The 21,221-nt window shown below is 36.5% G+C and overlaps 1 protein-coding gene across 1 annotated transcript; it reads left to right on the top strand.

The window, feature by feature from the left end:
• The first annotated feature begins 96 nt into the window (after window positions 1-96).
• On the top strand, window positions 97-19,702 carry LOC131951728 (WD repeat domain phosphoinositide-interacting protein 3). Its single transcript, XM_059314091.1, has 10 exons — window positions 97-291; window positions 5,623-5,697; window positions 5,985-6,086; window positions 6,832-6,919; window positions 7,586-7,680; window positions 7,936-8,126; window positions 8,337-8,422; window positions 9,448-9,549; window positions 12,387-12,508; window positions 19,360-19,702. The coding sequence occupies exons 1-10, from the start codon at window positions 225-227 to the stop codon at window positions 19,464-19,466; spliced, it is 1,035 nt and encodes a 344-aa protein (XP_059170074.1). The 5' UTR covers window positions 97-224; the 3' UTR covers window positions 19,467-19,702.
• The last annotated feature ends 1,519 nt before the right edge of the window (window positions 19,703-21,221 follow it).

Here is a 21,221-nt window from a genome sequence, read left to right as displayed (position 1 = left end):
AGATCTATATACCAGAAAGTAAAAAACAGAAACTTTTTCAAGATACTTTTTTGACTAAGAACCGGAAGGGGAAACAACTTGAAGATTGACGGGGTAAGATAACTTCTATTTCCGTGAAAAACAAACTCAGGATGTACAAGATCTAGATCTAGATCTAAATCTATACTAGATCTATATTATCAAAATATTTTAGATGTCTTGGTTTAGTTAGTAAAATCATTACAATGAATTTAGGACCAAGTAACCCTTACACGAATGGGCTGCTTTTTGCTGGATGGAATCAAGATCACGGTAAATCAAAGAATAGTTTGGATGAACTCTAGTTCTAGATCTAGCTCCAAGCTCCACCCCCTTGGTAATCTATCTTTTTGGGTACGTAAAATCGCCCGCGGCTATTTATGTACGAAAACGTTACCTCATTGTCAAGGCTTTAATAGAAGTATATTGTCATACTTTTGTGTCAAATATTATAGATAAATGAATAATAAACCTAAATCAATGGCTAAATATATCGATATAGGCCAGAAATTAACTTTAAACAGCAGTGTCTGAGAGCAAGATTTGCTATATAAACAGCAGCCATTTGTAAAATAGAGTGACTTCCCCCTGAATCTGGCGCTAAAAGCTTATAAAAATAAAACTTAGACAAGATGGCTGCTATAGTAAATGAGCATGGTTGCATCTGTTGGAAACATCGCTAGTCTTCATTTATTACGGAAAAGTTTTAATTCAATTGTTTAAAAACAGGTACATAAATGAATCAAGGAAACATTTTTGAATTTTTTAAAACATAAATTCTCCTCAAAATGTGAAATAATTATTAAAATTTAAGGAGTCACCTGTTTTTCACATTACAAATCGCGGGCGATTTTACGTACCCAAAACGATAGATTACCACCCCCTTTTATATTAGCTTTAATTATAAAATTTTAAAATCAAATATTTTATTATTTCACATAAACCACGACAAGCCATACCATAACAGATCATTAGAGACCACATTTAATTATCTAGCTTACTCAGATGCCAAGAAAAAAAGGGTTTAAAAATTATCCAGAGTTTAAGTTTAAACAATAAACAATAATAAACATGAAAGCCAAAAACCACATTTTTCCTCCCAGGAGCAGGACATCCTGAACTTGTGTACTCAGGTTTTAAAATGCTGCCATGGTAATTGTGTCAACAAATTTATTCATTCAAATTTATTCAAACAACGGTTACAATTGTAGGCACAAAGGCCTTTTTTCACATTGGCCGTTTAAACAAATAAAACAATTCAATAACACATAGCAGTAACACATAGCACTAAAAATGTGGAATAAAGAAACAATGGTACATAGCTATCATACATAATGAGATAAAAAAGAGAATATAATAGATGAATGAGAAATGTTACAATGAGTCAGTTAGGTCATTAAATAATTTTAGTTTTAGTTTAGATTTGAATATATTTTCAGATCTAGATAGCTTTATTTTATTAGGAAGATTGTTCCACAAATTAGAACCAGAGTAGGCGAAGCTATGTTTTTGGAAAAAGGTTGAATAAGGGAATGGTAAATTAAGACGACGATTTAATTTTATGTTAAAAGAAAATAGATCTGATAAGTAAGAGGGGGCTGTTTCGTGGAATATTTTATATAAGAAAATTGATTTAGTATATATTATCTTTTTATTTAATGGAAGTATTTTAGTTGTAAGAAAAGAATCCAGACTACTAGACAAGCCAGTAACCAGTTTTATAGGCCTTTTTTTGTAAAGAAAGAAGAGGACGCTGCTTAGTTATAAAGCTGCCGCTCCACACTACAGAAGCATAATGCAACCTGGATTGAATAAAACATGGATTATTTTACGTAGGGGGGAGGGGGGGGTCCATAATTTTGTGACGGTGTGTGATGAGGGGGAGGGAGGGGGTTCAGATGGTGCGACATCACACTTTTGCATTATAAAAAAGCAATGTTAAAAAACGAATTTTAGAAGTTATTTAGCGTTGTAGGCTGAGATGTGATGTCATTTTAGGGGGGGGGGGGAGGGGTCCTGACCTTGTGACGGAGGGGAGGGGGAGGGGGTAAAAATCATCTAAAAAAGCGTGATGGTCATTTATGGATGACCCCTAATGCTAATAATTACTTATACATAGAATAGGCCTAAATTTACTTATTTAGTAAATACAACATTACAAATAGTTAAAAAAATAAAAATAAAGGCCTAGATCTAGCTACGTAGCTAGGCCTATTTAATAATTTATAATGTTTAGTGTAGGATGTTTTACAAAATTTTTAATTAAATTATTTCTTAGGCCTAATAGGCCTATAATTTATTTCATCACAATGTTCACACCCAATTTAAGGGGAAAGACGCTGGAAAAGAACTTCTTATTGATTAGTTATTTATTTGTGTGTATCTATGTTAACTAAAGGAAAATATTTGCATGCATCACAGTCTCTTCTGAAAGTAGGATTGCCATCTTGCAGACATGCCTACCGTCCCGCCAAAAGCGGAACCGTTCCGCTTTTTTACCCTCAAAAGTAATTTGTTCCGTCGTTCCGACTTGGACTCGTTTTGTTCCGAATTTTTTTCGAAAATAATCAAAAAAGTTATTTAAAAAAAGGAAAAAGAAAATTATTAGCAAAAATGCGAATATCCCCCCAGAAAACTAGGAAACGGAAGTGAACGGCGTTCCCTGTTTACTTCCGTTTCCTTGTTGAAAAATGCCGAAACGTTCAGTATCTGAGATCGGGGAATCCCCTTCAACCTCAAAAAAACGTGTTCAGTGCTTCAAAACGGAATATTCGGAAGAATTTCCTTTTATCAAAAAAGGAAAGAATTGCGAAACAAATGCTCATTGTGAGATTTGGAATTGTGAGTTTAAAATAAAATATGGAGGAAAGTACGACATTACCAAGCACAATGCAAGTGCAAAAATTAATGTTGTTATGATTCTGCGATAAGGTGGGAGGTGGGAGGTTGTAGTGCAGTGGCCAGTAGAGGGGGAGGTTGTAGTGAAGTGGCCAGTAGAGGGGGGAGGTGAGATGTGAATGAGGGGCAGAGAGATGTGAATGAGGGGCAGTGAGATGTGAATGAGGGGCAGTGAGATGTGAATGAGGGGCAGTGAGATGTGAATGAGGGGCAGTGAGATGTGAATGAGGGGCAGTGAGATGTGAATGAGGGGCAGTGAGATGTCTGGTGAATGAGGGGCAGTGAGATGTGAATGAGGGGCAGTGAGATGTGAATGAGGGGCAGTGAGATGTCTGGTGAATGAGGGGCAGTGAGATGTGAATGAGGGGCAGTGAGATGTCTGGTGAATGAGGGGCAGTGAGATGTGAATGAGGGGCAGTGAGATGTGAATGAGGGGCAGTGAGATGTGAATGAGGGGCAGTGAGATGTGAATGAGGGGCAGTGAGATGTGAATGAGGGGCAGTGAGATGTGAATGAGGGGCAGTGAGATGTGAATGAAGTGTGAATGAGGGGCAGTGAGATGTATTTGTTATGGAGTGGTTAGTTGTGTTTAGGTGAGGTGGGTGTGCTACTGTCTGTGCCAATCAGTTCTAGGATGGAGGGCAAATGGTGGGGTATTTATAGTGAAGAAAGAGTACACATCAAAACCATGATATGTGTACAGAATGAGTACATATACAGTTATAAAAGTTGCAGTCTGTAAAACTAGACATACGAGTACATGTACGGTTGTAAAGGTTGCAGTCTGTAGAACTAGACATTGTGACGAAGTTTGTATTTTCTTAGAAATATAGTATTGTATCATTGCCTCCTTACAGATGCCAAATCAGTCCTACAATCCCTTCAAAATCCGGAGTCCTATATCCAAACACTTATGACAGCACTAGAGAGGCTTAAAAATACCTGCAGCAGAATTGTGCTGCAGTGGATCCCGGGCCACTGCCAGATCCAGGGTAACGAGATCGCAGACCAGCTGGCAAAAATTGGGGGAAAGAAACCACAACCGGAAATTTCGCTACACCCAAAAGAAATAAAAAGAATAATTAAAAACAAACAAACGCAAATGTGGTCTGTCACACACCCTCACTACATTAAAGACGACGGCTATTACAATTTAACACGAAAACAACAATACATAATCTTTCGACTCAGAACAGGCCACAACAGACTAAATCAACACATGCACAAAAAACTGAAGGTTGGGTGTAGCGAAATGTGCCCTTGTGGCAAGGCCCCGGAAAACACTGAGCACGTACTCCAGGATTGTACTCTGTATAGACAGGCAAGAGGCAGACACTGGCCCCAGCCCACCCCACTCAGGGAAAAATTATATGGGACACCTGACAAACTGGAAACCACAGTCCGGTTTGTCCACGAAGTTGGTCTTGTTGTCTGAATCCTCCCCCATATTCAAAAATTAAGAACGAAGAAGAAGAAGAAGAAGAAGTATCATTGCAAATGGAGGAAGGGGGTGGGGGTGGTGTCTACCGAGCAAGAAGAGGAGTCTTGAGGGCAAAGACATTGAATGGGTGGGGGAGGTTGGGTCCAAGCAGTTCTTTGTATCTTAGTATGACAGTGTTTATGTTTGTAGAGTGTATGACTCCAAATATTTGGGGCGGAAGGGGGGTGCATAGGGCAGTTGAGATGCTTGACCCACTGAGCTGGTTTTAAAGTGGTGTGTGTGTGTGTGTTGGTATGTCTTATTGTCTGTGTTCATCAGGGGGGGGGGGGGGTTCCTAGGTTAGGGCGTATAGTGGGGTATATGGTGAGGAAAAAAAAAACATGATTTGGGAAATTGATTACTCTTTCCATGGCTGTTGAGAATTGTGATAAAGTGACACTGTAAATGTGAAATGCCGTCCTTCACGAGCTACTGATAGTGTTTTAAAGCAAAATATTTTCAGTCGCAACATTGTTAGTGTTGAATTCACAAATTATGAATTACTGAAAAGTAGAAAATAAAACAACTAATTAGCGGCATATGCTTACGGTGCGGGTCAGCTCGTATATAATAAACCAAGAAAAAAGCTTAAACAAGCTAAAACAGATCTGCAACAAAGGTGGATTTATCTCAAAATTTGCTGAGTATTTTTTGTTAAAAAAAATTGCATAAACTTTTCAGTAAATGAATTCTTTCATTAGATATATTTGTGACTATTGGGAGATTGTTGATTATAGCAGGCTAGTTTTTTCTAGTTTGAATCACCCCAAGTATTGTTAATAATAATTCATGTCAAAACCTGTATTTCATAATTTAAAGCAATAATTTGCAAATGTTTCTGGCATAGATAACAGCATCCATTTCCTCATAGTTTCACACTAAATTTCAGTTACAGTGATAATTATATGTAGCAGAGGTCATTCAGACTTGAAGTTCTCCATGCCATTGAGGATTCCTGAATAAGGAAGCTCCCATGTTGTTTAAGACCATTGCACCATCTAACTCATGAAACATTCTACTATTTATGTCATTAAGTAACTAAACAACGAAACAGTACTAAACAGGATTCATTTTTCCATGTATAATGTATAGCATATTTTGCTGTATGCTATCTTGTGCTTTACTACTGACAGCAAGAATGCCACTTGACTCGACTACTTGACTTACTTTATTATGTCCCATTTTGCCAGTGATTTTTCCATTGTACACATTTTCCAATTGTTTAGGCTGTTTCTCCTGTGGCATGGAGACTGGGTTTCGAGTGTATAACACAGATCCACTGAAGGAAAAGGAGAGACAAGGTTTGTTACACACCAGAGGCGTAGCGACCCTTCATGGCGGCGGGGACAAACTTTTGATTTGTAGCCCCCCCCCCCCTCAAACTTTCAATTTGGTGCCCCCCCCCCCCCCTAAGGTCGGCGCCCGGGGACATGTGTCCCCCCCCCCCCTCGCTACGCCTCTGTTACACACACAGTAGGCCCACTTCAGCTATTGGCTATTCTTTTCCGTTTTGTAAGATAACTAAAGGAAAATAAATTGTGTTGTGGAAACAAAACAAATATTTTATATCTTTATGATTTCATTCCAGATTTCTCTGATGGCGGTATTGGACATGTAGAGATGTTGTTTCGTTGCAATTATTTAGCTTTAGTGGGAGGAGGGAAAAACCCCAAATACCCACCAAACAAAGGTAAACCCTTCAACTGATCTAGTTTTGGCCAATAGTTTAGTAGTAGCTGATCTAGTTTTGACCACAAGTTTTAGTAGTCCTTGCTTTCATAATCCCCAGAATTAGTAGAGATTATCTAGGAGTATTAGAAGCTATACATAAGGGTATCATATTGACTAATTCCTAGTTATCTAGGAGTATTAGAAGCTATACATAATTGTATCCTATTGACTAATTCCTAGTTATCTAGGATTATTAGAAGCTATACATAAGGGTATCATATTGACTAATTCCTAGTTATCTAGGAGTATTAGAAGCTATAAATAAGGGTATCATATTGACTAATTCCTAGTTATCTAGGAGTATTAGAAGCTATAAATAAGGGTATCATATTGACTAATTCCTAGTTATCTAGGAGTATTAGAAGCTATACATAAGGGTATCATATTGACTAATTCCTAGTAATCTAGGAGTATTAGAAGCTATACATAAGGGTATCATATTGACTAATTCCTAGTTATCTAGGAGTATTAGAAGCTATACATAAGGGTATCATATTGACTAATTCCTAGTTATCTAGGAGTATTAGAAGCTATACATAAGGGTATCATATTGACTAATTCCTAGTTATCTAGGAGTATTAGAAGCTATACATAAGGGTATCATATTGACTAATTCCTAGTTATCTAGGAGTATTAGAAGCTATACATAAGGGCATCATATTGACCCTAAAACTTATGTGACTTTTCCCTTCTGAATTTGCTAGTGATGGTGTGGGATGACTTAAAGAAGAAACATGTCATAGAACTGGAATTTTCTTCTGACGTCCGCAGCGTCCGTCTTCGCAGGGACAGGTAGTTTAGATTGTATGACTGTATGATTGAACACTGTTTAAACAATATCAGATTGTATGACTGTATGATTGAACCTTGTTAAACAATATCAGATTCAGATTGTATGACTGTATGATTGAACACTGTTAAACAGTATCAGATTGTATGACTGTATGATTGAACACTGTTAAACAGTATCAGATTGTATGACTGTATGATTGAACCTTGTTAAACAGTATCAGATTGTATGACTGTATGATTGAACCTTGTTAAACAGTATCAAATTGTATGACTGTATGATTGAACACTGTTAAACAATATCAAATTGTATGACTGTATGATTGAACCTTGTTAAACAGTATCAGATTGTATGACTGTATGATTGAACACTGTTAAACAGTATCAGATTGTATGACTGTATGATTGAATCTTGTTAAACAGTATCAGATTGTATGACTGTATGATTGAACACTGTTAAACAGTATCAGATTGTATGACTGTATGATTGAACCTTGTCAAACAGTATCAGATTGTATGACTGTATGATTGAATCTTGTTAAACAGTATTAGATTGTATGACTGTATGATTGAACAGTAACAGTGATTGAAGGATGAATTAAAGATTTTTGACTACTTTTAGAATAATTCTTGCTTTAGACAGTAAAAAAGGTGGTTTACTATTTGTAGGATAGTTGTGGCCTTAGACACGATGATCAAAGTGTACACTTTCACACAGAACCCACAGCAGTTACATGTCTTTGAGACAGGTTTAAATCCTAAAGGTAATTGTCAAGCAGCTTTCAATTATGACATTTTTTATAGAGAATATGTACTTGGTATAAACATTCTAACTTTAAATGTTAACCTAATATGTACATCTTAGCTTTAAATTTTTTTACGTAATGTGTACGGCTTAGCTTTAAAAATGTTTACTTAATATGCACATCTTAGCTTTAAAAATGTTTACTTAATGCACATATCTTAGCTTTAAAAATGTTTACCTAATATGTACATCTTAGCTTTGAAATTGTTTGCAGGACTGTGCGTAATGTGTCCAAACAGCACCAACTCCTACCTGTCATTCCCAGCCAGAAAACTAGGTCATGTCCAGCTGATTGATCTTGCTGACACAGAGAAGGCCCCGTTAGATATCCCGGCCCACGAGGCCAATCTCAGCTGCATGGCCATGAACCTCCAGGGCACAAAGTTGGCCACAGCTTCAGAAAAGGTCTAATTTTTTTAGATGGTTTAGTTGGCAATAACATTTTTCAAGTCAGATATTTTGTTGACTTGACCTTATCTGACCTGACCTGAGCTTATTTGACTTGACCTTATCTGACTTAACCTGACCTTATCTGACTTGACCTGACCTTATCTGACTTGACCTGACCTTATCTGACTTGACCTGACTTTATCTTTACTATTCTCCTTCTGCTAGGGCACATTGATTCGTGTATTTGACACAGCCAATGGACACTTAATACATGAGCTGCGTCGTGGTGCAAACAGTGCACACATTTACTGGTAAGTGCTCCACTAGCACCACATCATGTAGCAACAGATCTTGTACCGCAATACTTTAGCACCAGATCATGTACCACAATACTTTAGCACCAGATCATGTCCCACAATACTTTAGCACCAGCACCAGATCATGTACCACAATACTTTAGCACCAGATCATGTACCACAATACTTTAGCACCAGATCATGTACCACAATACTTTAGCACCAGATCATGTACCACAATACTTTAGCACCAGATCATGTACCACAATACTTTAGCACCAGATCATGTACCACAATACTTTAGCAACAGATCATGTACCACAATACTTTAGCACCAGCACCAGATCATGTACCACAATACTTTAGCACCAGATCATGTACCACAATACTTTAGCACCAGCACCAGATCATGTACCACAATACTTAAGCACCAGATCATGTACCACAATACTTTAGCACCAGATCATGTACCACAATACTTTAGCACCAGATCATGTACCACAATACTTTAGCACCAGATCATGTACCACAATTCCTTAGCACCAGCACCAGATCATGTACCACAATACTTTAGCACCAGCACCAGATTATGTACCACAATACTTTAGCACCAGATCATGTACCACAATACTTTAGCACCAGATCATGTACCACAATACTTTAGCACCAGCACCAGATCATGTACCACAATACTTTAGCACCAGATCATGTACCACAATACTTTAGCACCAGCACCAGATCATGTACCACAATACTTTAGCACCAGATCATGTACCACAATACTTTAGCACCAGATCATGTACGACAATACTTTAGCACCAGCACCAGATCATGTACCACAATACTTTAGCACCAGATCATGTACGACAATACTTTAGCACCAGCACCAGATCATGTACCACAATACTTTAGCACCAGATCATGTACCACAATACTTTAGCACCAGCACCAGATCATGTACCACAATACTTTAGCACCAGATCATGTACCACAATACTTTAGCACCAGCACCAGCTGATTGGTTTCCACTTATGTTCCAGCATCAGTTTTAGTGCTGACGCCACTATGTTGTGTGTCTCCAGTGACCACGGAACTGTGCACATCTTTTCCACTGAAGACGAGAAGAAAAATAAACAGTCCAGGTAGCAAGTCAATCTCTTCGTTTGTCTAATTATAATTTCTTTTGGTTTAGTGAGAACCAAGGCAGAAACACACACCAATCAGACACACACACACACACACACACAGAATGCTCATTTATCTAGTCTTATACAATATGATGACCACTTAAGGCGCCACTGTCTCATTCAATATGATGACCACTTAAGGCCCCACTGTCTCATTCAATATGATGACCACTTAAGGCGCCACTGTCTCATTCAATATGATGACCACTTAAGGCGCCACTGTCTCATTCAATATGATGACCACTTAAGGCCCCACTGTCTCATTCAATATGATGACCACTTAAGGCCCCACTGTCTCATTCAATATGATGACCACTTAAGGCCTCACTGTCTCATTCAATATGATGACCACTTAAGGCGCCACTGTCTCATTCAATATGATGACCACTTAAGGCGCCACTGTCCCATTCAATATGATGACCACTTAAGGCCTCACTGTCTCATTTAATATGATGACCACTTAAGGCCCCACTGTCTCATTCAATATGATGACCACTTAAGGCGCCACTGTCTCATTCAATATGATGACCACTTAAGGCGCCACTGTCTCATTCAATATGATGACCACTTAAGGCCTCACTGTCTCATTCAATATGATGACCACTTAAGGCCCCACTGTCTCATTTAAAATGATGACCACTTAAGGCTAAAACATCTATTTCACACTTTTTCATTTTCTAAAACGTTTCCTTTTCCTTATTCAAAAATTATTACTTCATATTATTTTGTAGTACATAAAAGGTGTCATCCATTTATGACACTCACAAAAATGAACGTCCACACAAATTTAGTAGACCTCTGAAAACATGCGTCAAAATAATTCATTTACATATTTGCTATATTATTATTTATTATGAAATATAGGATTTGATATTTTCAGTAACATCTTTTACTTGGCCTAAATAATTATAATAAAAATAAGTATGTTTTATAATCAACTTTGTATAAATTAGACCCTTTGTGATAAGCCCTTGATTTATTAAAATGTTTCTGTCAATACCAAAAAAAATGAAAATTCTCAACATTTGATTTTCTATTTAATAGTATTTTTTCTGAGGACGCTTGTAATATTAACAGTCAAATCATTTGTAAGAAACTCAGAGGACGCTTGTAATATTAACAGTCAAATCATTTGTAAGAGGTAGCCTCTTAGGGTTCATATCTCCGTTTACTTTATTTCTTATTTTACACTAAAGAATTACTCAATGCATAAGACGCGGTCCGAGTTCATGCAAAGTCTGGAAAATCTCTATAAAAGTAAATTTTTTAGACTTAGAAGTCTGGAAAACCACTAGTTTTTAGGCTGGTTTTAAAAAAAAGCCTAGATAAAGTTGGGAATTTAATTTTAAAATAAAACTTTTCTACGATGTCTTTAAGTTTATGTGTAAACTAACTGTGATCGTTTGAATGTGCTAAAACTATCTATTTATTGAAAGAGTGATCGCGCATGGATGCTGTGTAGGCTTACCTCTTAATTTTTTTAACTCACTATTTTTCCTAAAGGTAGTCAGAGATTGCAGGCAGTCATAACATTTTTTATTGAAGATGCTGTAGACAGAAGTTTTTAATGTCATTTGTGGCTGTCAGGCTATTAACGACTATATGGGTTAGGATAAATTCAGCTCATCAACATGGCGCCATTATATTACTTTTACTCAAATTTACACTACAAGTAACAAACCGCCTCTCCCCCTTTTTTGTGGTCGAGCTGTTAGCCCTACACACCAGACTGTTAGCCCTACACACCAGACTGTTAGCCCTACACACCAGACTGTTAGCCCTACACACCAGACTGTTAGCCCTACACACCAGACTGTTAGCCCTACACACCAGACTGTTAGCCCTACACACCAGACTGTTAGCCCTACACACCAGACTGTTAGCCCTACACACCAGACTGTTAGCCCTACACACCAGACTGTTAGCCCTACACACCAGACTGTTAGCCCTACACACCAGACTGTTAGCCCTACACACCAGACTGTTAGCCCTACACACCAGACTGTTAGCCCTACACACCAGACTGTTAGCCCTACACACCAGACTGTTAGCCCTACACACCAGACTGTTAGCCCTACACACCAGACTGTTAGCCCTACACACCAGACTGTTAGCCCTACACACCAGACTGTTAGCCCTACACACCAGACTGTTAGCCCTACACACCAGACCAAAAGAGCACATTTACATGCGCTGATATTTTAATATTTAATTGTAACGTGGTTATTTTGAGTTTTTTTACTTGAAAAAATGACTAGATCTACATCATCTTTGACTCAAACTAGTGAATGCGACCAACTACGATTTAGTTATACGATCAATCAGGGCCTACATCTTATTATTATTTAATTATAATTAATTTTATCATTTAATGTTTGAAAGTAAGCTTGAAATACCCTGAATTTTTTTAGAAAATAGACCTGGTCACTGTTAAAAGTCTTTTTTTCTCAGGTTGGCGGTAAACATTTACATTTCTGATACATTTATTCACCCGTTGTGTTGGGAATATTTAACATGAAACTGTCGATTTATTGTATTACCTACATTTTATGTGGTTTTTAAAAAAAATATTATTTTGTTGTTTAATTTAAAAGTGGACGTCCACATTGACCCGACACCAACCCCTCCCCCACGTGGACGTCATGCCTGTTGCCTGTCAGTAACCAAGGGAATAGATTTAACCCTAACCCCCACGTCATGCCTGTTGCCTGTCATGATTTAACCCTAACCCCCACGTCATGCCTGTTGCCTGTCATGATTTAACCCTAACCCATTTCTTTGTTATCTACCAGCCTGGCGTCTGCAAGTTTTTTGCCAAAGTATTTTAGTTCCAAGTGGAGTTTTTCCAAGTTTCAAGTCCCTGGGGGGGCCCACTGCATCTGTGCCTTTGGTGCAGAGCCAAACACTGTCATAGGTAAGTCACCGGGGGGGGGGGGGGGTCACTACTACAGATTTTCTCTATGTTTCAGTTATATGTGCAGATGGTAGCTACTACAGATTTTCTCTATGTTTCAGTTATATGTGCAGATGGTAGCTACTACAGATTTTCTCTATGTTTCAGTTATATGTGCAGATGGTAGCTACTACAGATTTTCTCTATGTTTCAGTTATATGTGCAGATGGTAGCTACTACAGATTTTCTCTATGTTTCAGTTATATGTGCAGATGGTAGCTACTACAGATTTTCTCTGTGTTTCAGTTATATGTGCAGATGGTAGCTACTACAGATTTTCTCTATGTTTCAGTTATATGTGCAGATGGTAGCTACTACAGATTTTCTCTATGTTTCAGTTATATGTGCAGATGGTAGCTACTACAGATTTTCTCTATGTTTCAGTTATATGTGCAGATGGTAGCTACTACAGATTTTCTCTATGTTTCAGTTATATGTGCAGATGGTAGCTACTACAGATTTTCTCTATGTTTCAGTTATATGTGCAGATGGTAGCTACTACAGATTTTCTCTATGTTTCAGTTATATGTGCAGATGGTAGCTACTACAGATTTTCTCTATGTTTCAGTTATATGTGCAGATGGTAGCTACTACAGATTTTCTCTATGTTTCAGTTATATGTGCAGATGGTAGCTACTACAGATTTTCTTTATGTTTCAGTTATATGTGCAGATGGTAGCTACTACAGATTTTCTCTATGTTTCAGTTATATGTGCAGATGGTAGCTACTACAGATTTTCTCTATGTTTCAGTTATATGTGCAGATGGTAGCTACTACAGATTTTCTCTATGTTTCAGTTATATATGCAGATGGTAGCTACTACAGATTTTCTCTATGTTTCAGTTATATGTGCAGATGGTAGCTACTACAGATTTTCTCTGTGTCAGTTATATGTGCAGATGGTAGCTACTACAGATTTTCTCTATGTTTCAGTTATATGTGCAGATGGCAGCTACTACAGATTTTCTCTGTGTCAGTTATATGTGCAGATGGTAGCTACTACAGATTTTCTCTGTGTCAGTTATATGTGCAGATGGTAGCTACTACAGATTTTCTCTATGTTTCAGTTATATGTGCAGATGGTAGCTACTACAGATTTTCTCTATGTTTCAGTTATATGTGCAGATGGTAGCTACTACAGATTTTCTCTATGTTTCAGTTATATGTGCAGATGGTAGCTACTACAGATTTTCTCTATGTTTCAGTTATATGTGCAGATGGTAGCTACTACAGATTTTCTCTATGTTTCAGTTATATGTGCAGATGGTAGCTACTACAGATTTTCTCTATGTTTCAGTTATATGTGCAGATGGTAGCTGCTACAGATTTTCTCTGTGTCAGTTATATGTGCAGATGGTAGCTACTACAGATTTTCTCTATGTTTCAGTTATATGTGCAGATGGCAGCTACTACAGATTTTCTCTGTGTCAGTTATATGTGCAGATGGTAGCTACTACAGATTTTCTCTGTGTCAGTTATATGTGCAGATGGTAGCTACTACAGATTTTCTCTATGTTTCAGTTATATGTGCAGATGGTAGCTACTACAGATTTTCTCTATGTTTCAGTTATATGTGCAGATGGTAGCTACTACAGATTTTCTCTATGTTTCAGTTATATGTGCAGATGGTAGCTACTACAGATTTTCTCTATGTTTCAGTTATATGTGCAGATGGTAGCTACTACAGATTTTCTCTATGTTTCAGTTATATGTGCAGATGGTAGCTACTACAGATTTTCTCTATGTTTCAGTTATATGTGCAGATGGTAGCTACTACAGATTTTCTCTATGTTTCAGTTATATGTGCAGATGGTAGCTACTACAGATTTTCTCTATGTTTCAGTTATATGTGCAGATGGTAGCTACTACAGATTTTCTCTATGTTTCAGTTATATGTGCAGATGGTAGCTACTACAGATTTTCTCTATGTTTCAGTTATATGTGCAGATGGTAGCTACTACAGATTTTCTCTATGTTTCATTTATATGTGCAGATGGTAGCTACTACAGATTTTCTCTATGTTTCAGTTATATGTGCAGATGGTAGCTACTACAGATTTTCTCTATGTTTCAGTTATATGTGCAGATGGTAGCTACTACAGATTTTCTCTATGTTTCAGTTATATGTGCAGATGGTAGCTACTACAGATTTTCTCTATGTTTCAGTTATATGTGCAGATGGTAGCTACTACAGATTTTCTCTATGTTTCAGTTATATGTGCAGATGGTAGCTACTACAGATTTTCTCTATGTTTCAGTTATATGTGCAGATGGTAGCTACTACAGATTTTCTCTATGTTTCAGTTATATGTGCAGATGGTAGCTACTACAGATTTTCTCTATGTTTCAGTTATATGTGCAGATGGTAGCTACTACAGATTTTCTCTATGTTTCAGTTATATGTGCAGATGGTAGCTACTACAGATTTTCTCTATGTTTCAGTTATATGTGCAGATGGTAGCTACTACAGATTTTCTCTATGTTTCAGTTATATGTGCAGATGGTAGCTACTACAGATTTTCTCTATGTTTCAGTTATATGTGCAGATGGTAGCTACTACAGATTTTCTCTATGTTTCAGTTATATGTGCAGATGGTAGCTACTACAGATTTTCTCTATGTTTCAGTTATATGTGCAGATGGTAGCTACTACAGATTTTCTCTATGTTTCAGTTATATGTGCAGATGGTAGCTACTACAGATTTTCTCTATGTTTCAGTTATATGTGCAGATGGTAGCTACTACAGATTTTCTCTATGTTTCAGTTATATGTGCAGATGGTAGCTACTACAGATTTTCTCTATGTTTCAGTTATATGTGCAGATGGTAGCTACTACAGATTTTCTCTATGTTTCAGTTATATGTGCAGATGGTAGCTACTACAGATTTTCTCTATGTTTCAGTTATATGTGCAGATGGTAGCTACTACAGATTTTCTCTATGTTTCAGTTATATGTGCAGATGGTAGCTACTACAGATTTTCTCTATGTTTCAGTTATATGTGCAGATGGTAGCTACTACAGATTTTCTCTATGTTTCAGTTATATGTGCAGATGGTAGCTACTACAGATTTTCTCTATGTTTCAGTTATATGTGCAGATGGTAGCTACTACAGATTTTCTCTATGTTTCAGTTATATGTGCAGATGGTAGCTACTACAGATTTTCTCTATGTTTCAGTTATATGTGCAGATGGTAGCTACTACAGATTTTCTCTATGTTTCAGTTATATGTGCAGATGGTAGCTACTACAGATTTTCTCTATGTTTCAGTTATATGTGCAGATGGTAGCTACTACAGATTTTCTCTATGTTTCAGTTATATGTGCAGATGGTAGCTACTACAGATTTTCTCTATGTTTCAGTTATATGTGCAGATGGTAGCTACTACAGATTTTCTCTATGTTTCAGTTATATGTGCAGATGGTAGCTACTACAGATTTTCTCTATGTTTCAGTTATATGTGCAGATGGTAGCTACTACAGATTTTCTCTATGTTTCAGTTATATGTGCAGATGGTAGCTACTACAGATTTTCTCTATGTTTCAGTTATATGTGCAGATGGTAGCTACTACAGATTTTCTCTATGTTTCAGTTATATGTGCAGATGGTAGCTACTACAGATTTTCTCTATGTTTCAGTTATATGTGCAGATGGTAGCTACTACAGATTTTCTCTATGTTTCAGTTATATGTGCAGATGGTAGCTACTACAGATTTTCTCTATGTTTCAGTTATATGTGCAGATGGTAGCTACTACAGATTTTCTCTATGTTTCAGTTATATGTGCAGATGGTAGCTACTACAGATTTTCTCTATGTTTCAGTTATATGTGCAGATGGTAGCTACTACAGATTTTCTCTATGTTTCAGTTATATGTGCAGATGGTAGCTACTACAGATTTTCTCTATGTTTCAGTTATATGTGCAGATGGTAGCTACTACAGATTTTCTCTATGTTTCAGTTATATGTGCAGATGGTAGCTACTACAGATTTTCTCTATGTTTCAGTTATATGTGCAGATGGTAGCTACTACAGATTTTCTCTATGTTTCAGTTATATGTGCAGATGGTAGCTACTACAGATTTTCTCTATGTTTCAGTTATATGTGCAGATGGTAGCTACTACAGATTTTCTCTATGTTTCAGTTATATGTGCAGATGGTAGCTACTACAGATTTTCTCTATGTTTCAGTTATATGTGCAGATGGTAGCTACTACAGATTTTCTCTATGTTTCAGTTATATGTGCAGATGGTAGCTACTACAGATTTTCTCTATGTTTCAGTTATATGTGCAGATGGTAGCTACTACAGATTTTCTCTATGTTTCAGTTATATGTGCAGATGGTAGCTACTACAGATTTTCTCTATGTTTCAGTTATATGTGCAGATGGTAGCTACTACAGATTTTCTCTATGTTTCAGTTATATGTGCAGATGGTAGCTACTACAGATTTTCTCTATGTTTCAGTTATATGTGCAGATGGTAGCTACTACAGATTTTCTCTATGTTTCAGTTATATGTGCAGATGGTAGCTACTACAGATTTTCTCTATGTTTCAGTTATATGTGCAGATGGTAGCTACTACAGATTTTCTCTATGTTTCAGTTATATGTGCAGATGGTAGCTACTACAGATTTTCTCTATGTTTCAGTTATATGTGCAGATGGTAGCTACTACAGATTTTCTCTATGTTTCAGTTATATGTGCAGATGGTAGCTACTACAGATTTTCTCTATGTTTCAGTTATATGTGCAGATGGTAGCTACTACAGATTTTCTCTATGTTTCAGTTATATGTGCAGATGGTAGCTACTACAGATTTTCTCTATGTTTCAGTTATATGTGCAGATGGTAGCTACTACAGATTTTCTCTATGTTTCAGTTATATGTGCAGATGGTAGCTACTACAGATTTTCTCTATGTTTCAGTTATATGTGCAGATGGTAGCTACTACAGATTTTCTCTATGTTTCAGTTATATGTGCAGATGGTAGCTACTACAGATTTTCTCTATGTTTCAGTTATATGTGCAGATGGTAGCTACTACAGATTTTCTCTATGTTTCAGTTATATGTGCAGATGGTAGCTACTACAGATTTTCTCTATGTTTCAGTTATATGTGCAGATGGTAGCTACTACAGATTTTCTCTATGTTTCAGTTATATGTGCAGATGGTAGCTACTACAGATTTTCTCTATGTTTCAGTTATATGTGCAGATGGTAGCTACTACAGATTTTCTCTATGTTTCAGTTATATGTGCAGATGGTAGCTACTACAGATTTTCTCTATGTTTCAGTTATATGTGCAGATGGTAGCTACTACAGATTTTCTCTATGTTTCAGTTATATGTGCAGATGGTAGCTACTACAGATTTTCTCTATGTTTCAGTTATATGTGCAGATGGTAGCTACTACAGATTTTCTCTATGTTTCAGTTATATGTGCAGATGGTAGCTACTACAGATTTTCTCTATGTTTCAGTTATATGTGCAGATGGTAGCTACTACAGATTTTCTCTATGTTTCAGTTATATGTGCAGATGGTAGCTACTACAGATTTTCTCTATGTTTCAGTTATATGTGCAGATGGTAGCTACTACAGATTTTCTCTATGTTTCAGTTATATGTGCAGATGGTAGCTACTACAGATTTTCTCTATGTTTCAGTTATATGTGCAGATGGTAGCTACTACAGATTTTCTCTATGTTTCAGTTATATGTGCAGATGGTAGCTACTACAGATTTTCTCTATGTTTCAGTTATATGTGCAGATGGTAGCTACTACAGATTTTCTCTATGTTTCAGTTATATGTGCAGATGGTAGCTACTACAGATTTTCTCTATGTTTCAGTTATATGTGCAGATGGTAGCTACTACAGATTTTCTCTATGTTTCAGTTATATGTGCAGATGGTAGCTACTACAGATTTTCTCTATGTTTCAGTTATATGTGCAGATGGTAGCTACTACAGATTTTCTCTATGTTTCAGTTATATGTGCAGATGGTAGCTACTACAGATTTTCTCTATGTTTCAGTTATATGTGCAGATGGTAGCTACTACAGATTTTCTCTATGTTTCAGTTATATGTGCAGATGGTAGCTACTACAGATTTTCTCTATGTTTCAGTTATATGTGCAGATGGTAGCTACTACAGATTTTCTCTATGTTTCAGTTATATGTGCAGATGGTAGCTACTACAGATTTTCTCTATGTTTCAGTTATATGTGCAGATGGTAGCTACTACAGATTTTCTCTATGTTTCAGTTATATGTGCAGATGGTAGCTACTACAGATTTTCTCTATGTTTCAGTTATATGTGCAGATGGTAGCTACTACAGATTTTCTCTATGTTTCAGTTATATGTGCAGATGGTAGCTACTACAGATTTTCTCTATGTTTCAGTTATATGTGCAGATGGTAGCTACTACAGATTTTCTCTATGTTTCAGTTATATGTGCAGATGGTAGCTACTACAGATTTTCTCTATGTTTCAGTTATATGTGCAGATGGTAGCTACTACAGATTTTCTCTATGTTTCAGTTATATGTGCAGATGGTAGCTACTACAGATTTTCTCTATGTTTCAGTTATATGTGCAGATGGTAGCTACTACAGATTTTCTCTATGTTTCAGTTATATGTGCAGATGGTAGCTACTACAGATTTTCTCTATGTTTCAGTTATATGTGCAGATGGTAGCTACTACAGATTTTCTCTATGTTTCAGTTATATGTGCAGATGGTAGCTACTACAGATTTTCTCTATGTTTCAGTTATATGTGCAGATGGTAGCTACTACAGATTTTCTCTATGTTTCAGTTATATGTGCAGATGGTAGCTACTACAGATTTTCTTTCAATGCAAAAGGTGAGTGTACCAGGGAAGTCTGTGCACATTTTCTTGAGATGACAGATGAAAGGACTTGATGACAGATGGCATATGACAGATGGCATATGACAGATGGCATATGACAGATGGTTTGATCATTGTCGGACTGGATGTTAAGTTGGCTGTGAGACTGGCTTGGGTATATGTCAATGGTGGTATGGCCACATTGTGGTATGGCCACATTGTGGTATGGCCACATTGTGGTATGGCCACATTGTGGTATGGCCACATGGCGGTATGGCCACATGGTGTGCTGTTCTTGTAGACATTTTTCTCTGGGGGGGGGGGGGGGACAACTTGATTTTCTGGGGTGGGGAAGGGAGGGTGGTTAAAGAATATTTTTTCTATCTAAATTTTTATATATATATTTAAATCTATCCACCCTTGATAAAAGACACTGTATACAAGTGGCCAGATATGTTGAGGTGTTGATGTGGGCCAATTCCATACATTTGTGTACATTTTTTAACTTCCTTTTTCCATTGCTAATTTCATTGGGGGGGGACATTTCCAGATTTTGAAAACCAGTTTTTAAGAAAACTATGAAAATGTTAGTCATTCTTATAATGACATTCAACTGTATGAAAAGGTTAGTCATACTTATAATGACATTCAACTGTATGAAAATGTTAGTCATTCTTATAATGACATTCATTTGAAACCATTGATACTTGAGAAGGATTTGACAATAGATCCCCCAATCAAATTTTGCCATTCAAATGATTGTTTTACCTCAGAGTAAATACTGTAAAAACAAAATTGTAAATTCTGTTTTTGGTAATGTATGGTATTATATGTTTTTGGTAATGTAGGTTATTGTATGTTTTTGGTCATGTATGGTATTATATGTTTTTGGTCATGTAGGCTATTGTATGTTTTTGGTCATGTATGGTATTGTATGTTTTTGGTAATGTAGGCTATTGTATGTTTTTGGTCATGTAGGCTATTGTATGTTTTTGGTCATGTAGGCTATTGTATGTTTTTGGTCATGTAGGCTATTGTATGTTTTTGGTAATGTAGGCTATTGTATGTTTTTGGTAATGTAGGCTATTGTATGTTTTTGGTCATGTATGGTATTATATGTTTTTGGTAATGTAGGCTATTGTATGTTTTTGGTCATGTAGGCTATTGTATGTTTTTGGTCATGTAGGCTATTGTATGTTTTTGGTCATGTATGGTATTGTATGTTTTTGGTCATGTAGGCTATTGTATGTTTTTGGTCATGTAGGCTATTATATGTTTTTGGTCATGTAGGCTATTGTATGTTTTTGGTCATGTATGGTATTATATGTTTTTGGTCATGTAGGCTATTGTATGTTTTTGGTCATGTAGGCTATTGTATGTTTTTGGTCATGTATGTGCCAAAGTTTTAGCCCACAGCATTTATTTAATTCCACACCATATTTTAAAATGATTGACTTAATGCTATGATTGAACCAACTTGTACAAACCCACATTTCCACCCACACTTAAAGTCCTTTAGATTTTGTTTTTACAAATTTCATCTCAAATATTCTGTCTTATTTCATAAAGATTTTTCATGTCAGTTTTTAATTCCTTTATTCCATAAAGATTTTTTTTTCATGTCAAAGTTTCATTTAATATTCCATAAAGATTTTCTTCATGTCAAAGTTTTTAATTCATTTATTCCATAAAGATTTTTTTCATGTCAAATGTTCTATGTCATACATTTTGAAAATACTTTTTTCATTTCAAATGTTCCAAGTCATACTTTTAAAAATATTTGTTGATATCAAATTCCAATGTTCAGAAGTCATAAGTTTAAAAATATT

Source organism: Physella acuta, unplaced genomic scaffold, assembly GCF_028476545.2.
Source record: "Physella acuta isolate Inbredline_101_S28 unplaced genomic scaffold, ASM2847654v3 ptg000824l, whole genome shotgun sequence".
NCBI classification, from domain to species: Eukaryota; Metazoa; Mollusca; class Gastropoda; family Physidae; genus Physella; species Physella acuta.
This window is presented reverse-complemented; position numbering and strand designations above follow the sequence as displayed.

Coding starts and splice junctions, on each gene's coding strand:
- LOC131951728 (XM_059314091.1), top strand. CDS start 225: ATGAATTTAGGACCAAGTAACCCTTACACGAATGGGCTGCTTTTTGCT. Junction 5,698..5,984: donor GAAGGAAAAGGAGAGACAAG/GTTTGTTACACA, acceptor ATTTCATTCCAG/ATTTCTCTGATGGCGGTATT. Junction 8,127..8,336: donor TGGCCACAGCTTCAGAAAAG/GTCTAATTTTTT, acceptor TCCTTCTGCTAG/GGCACATTGATTCGTGTATT.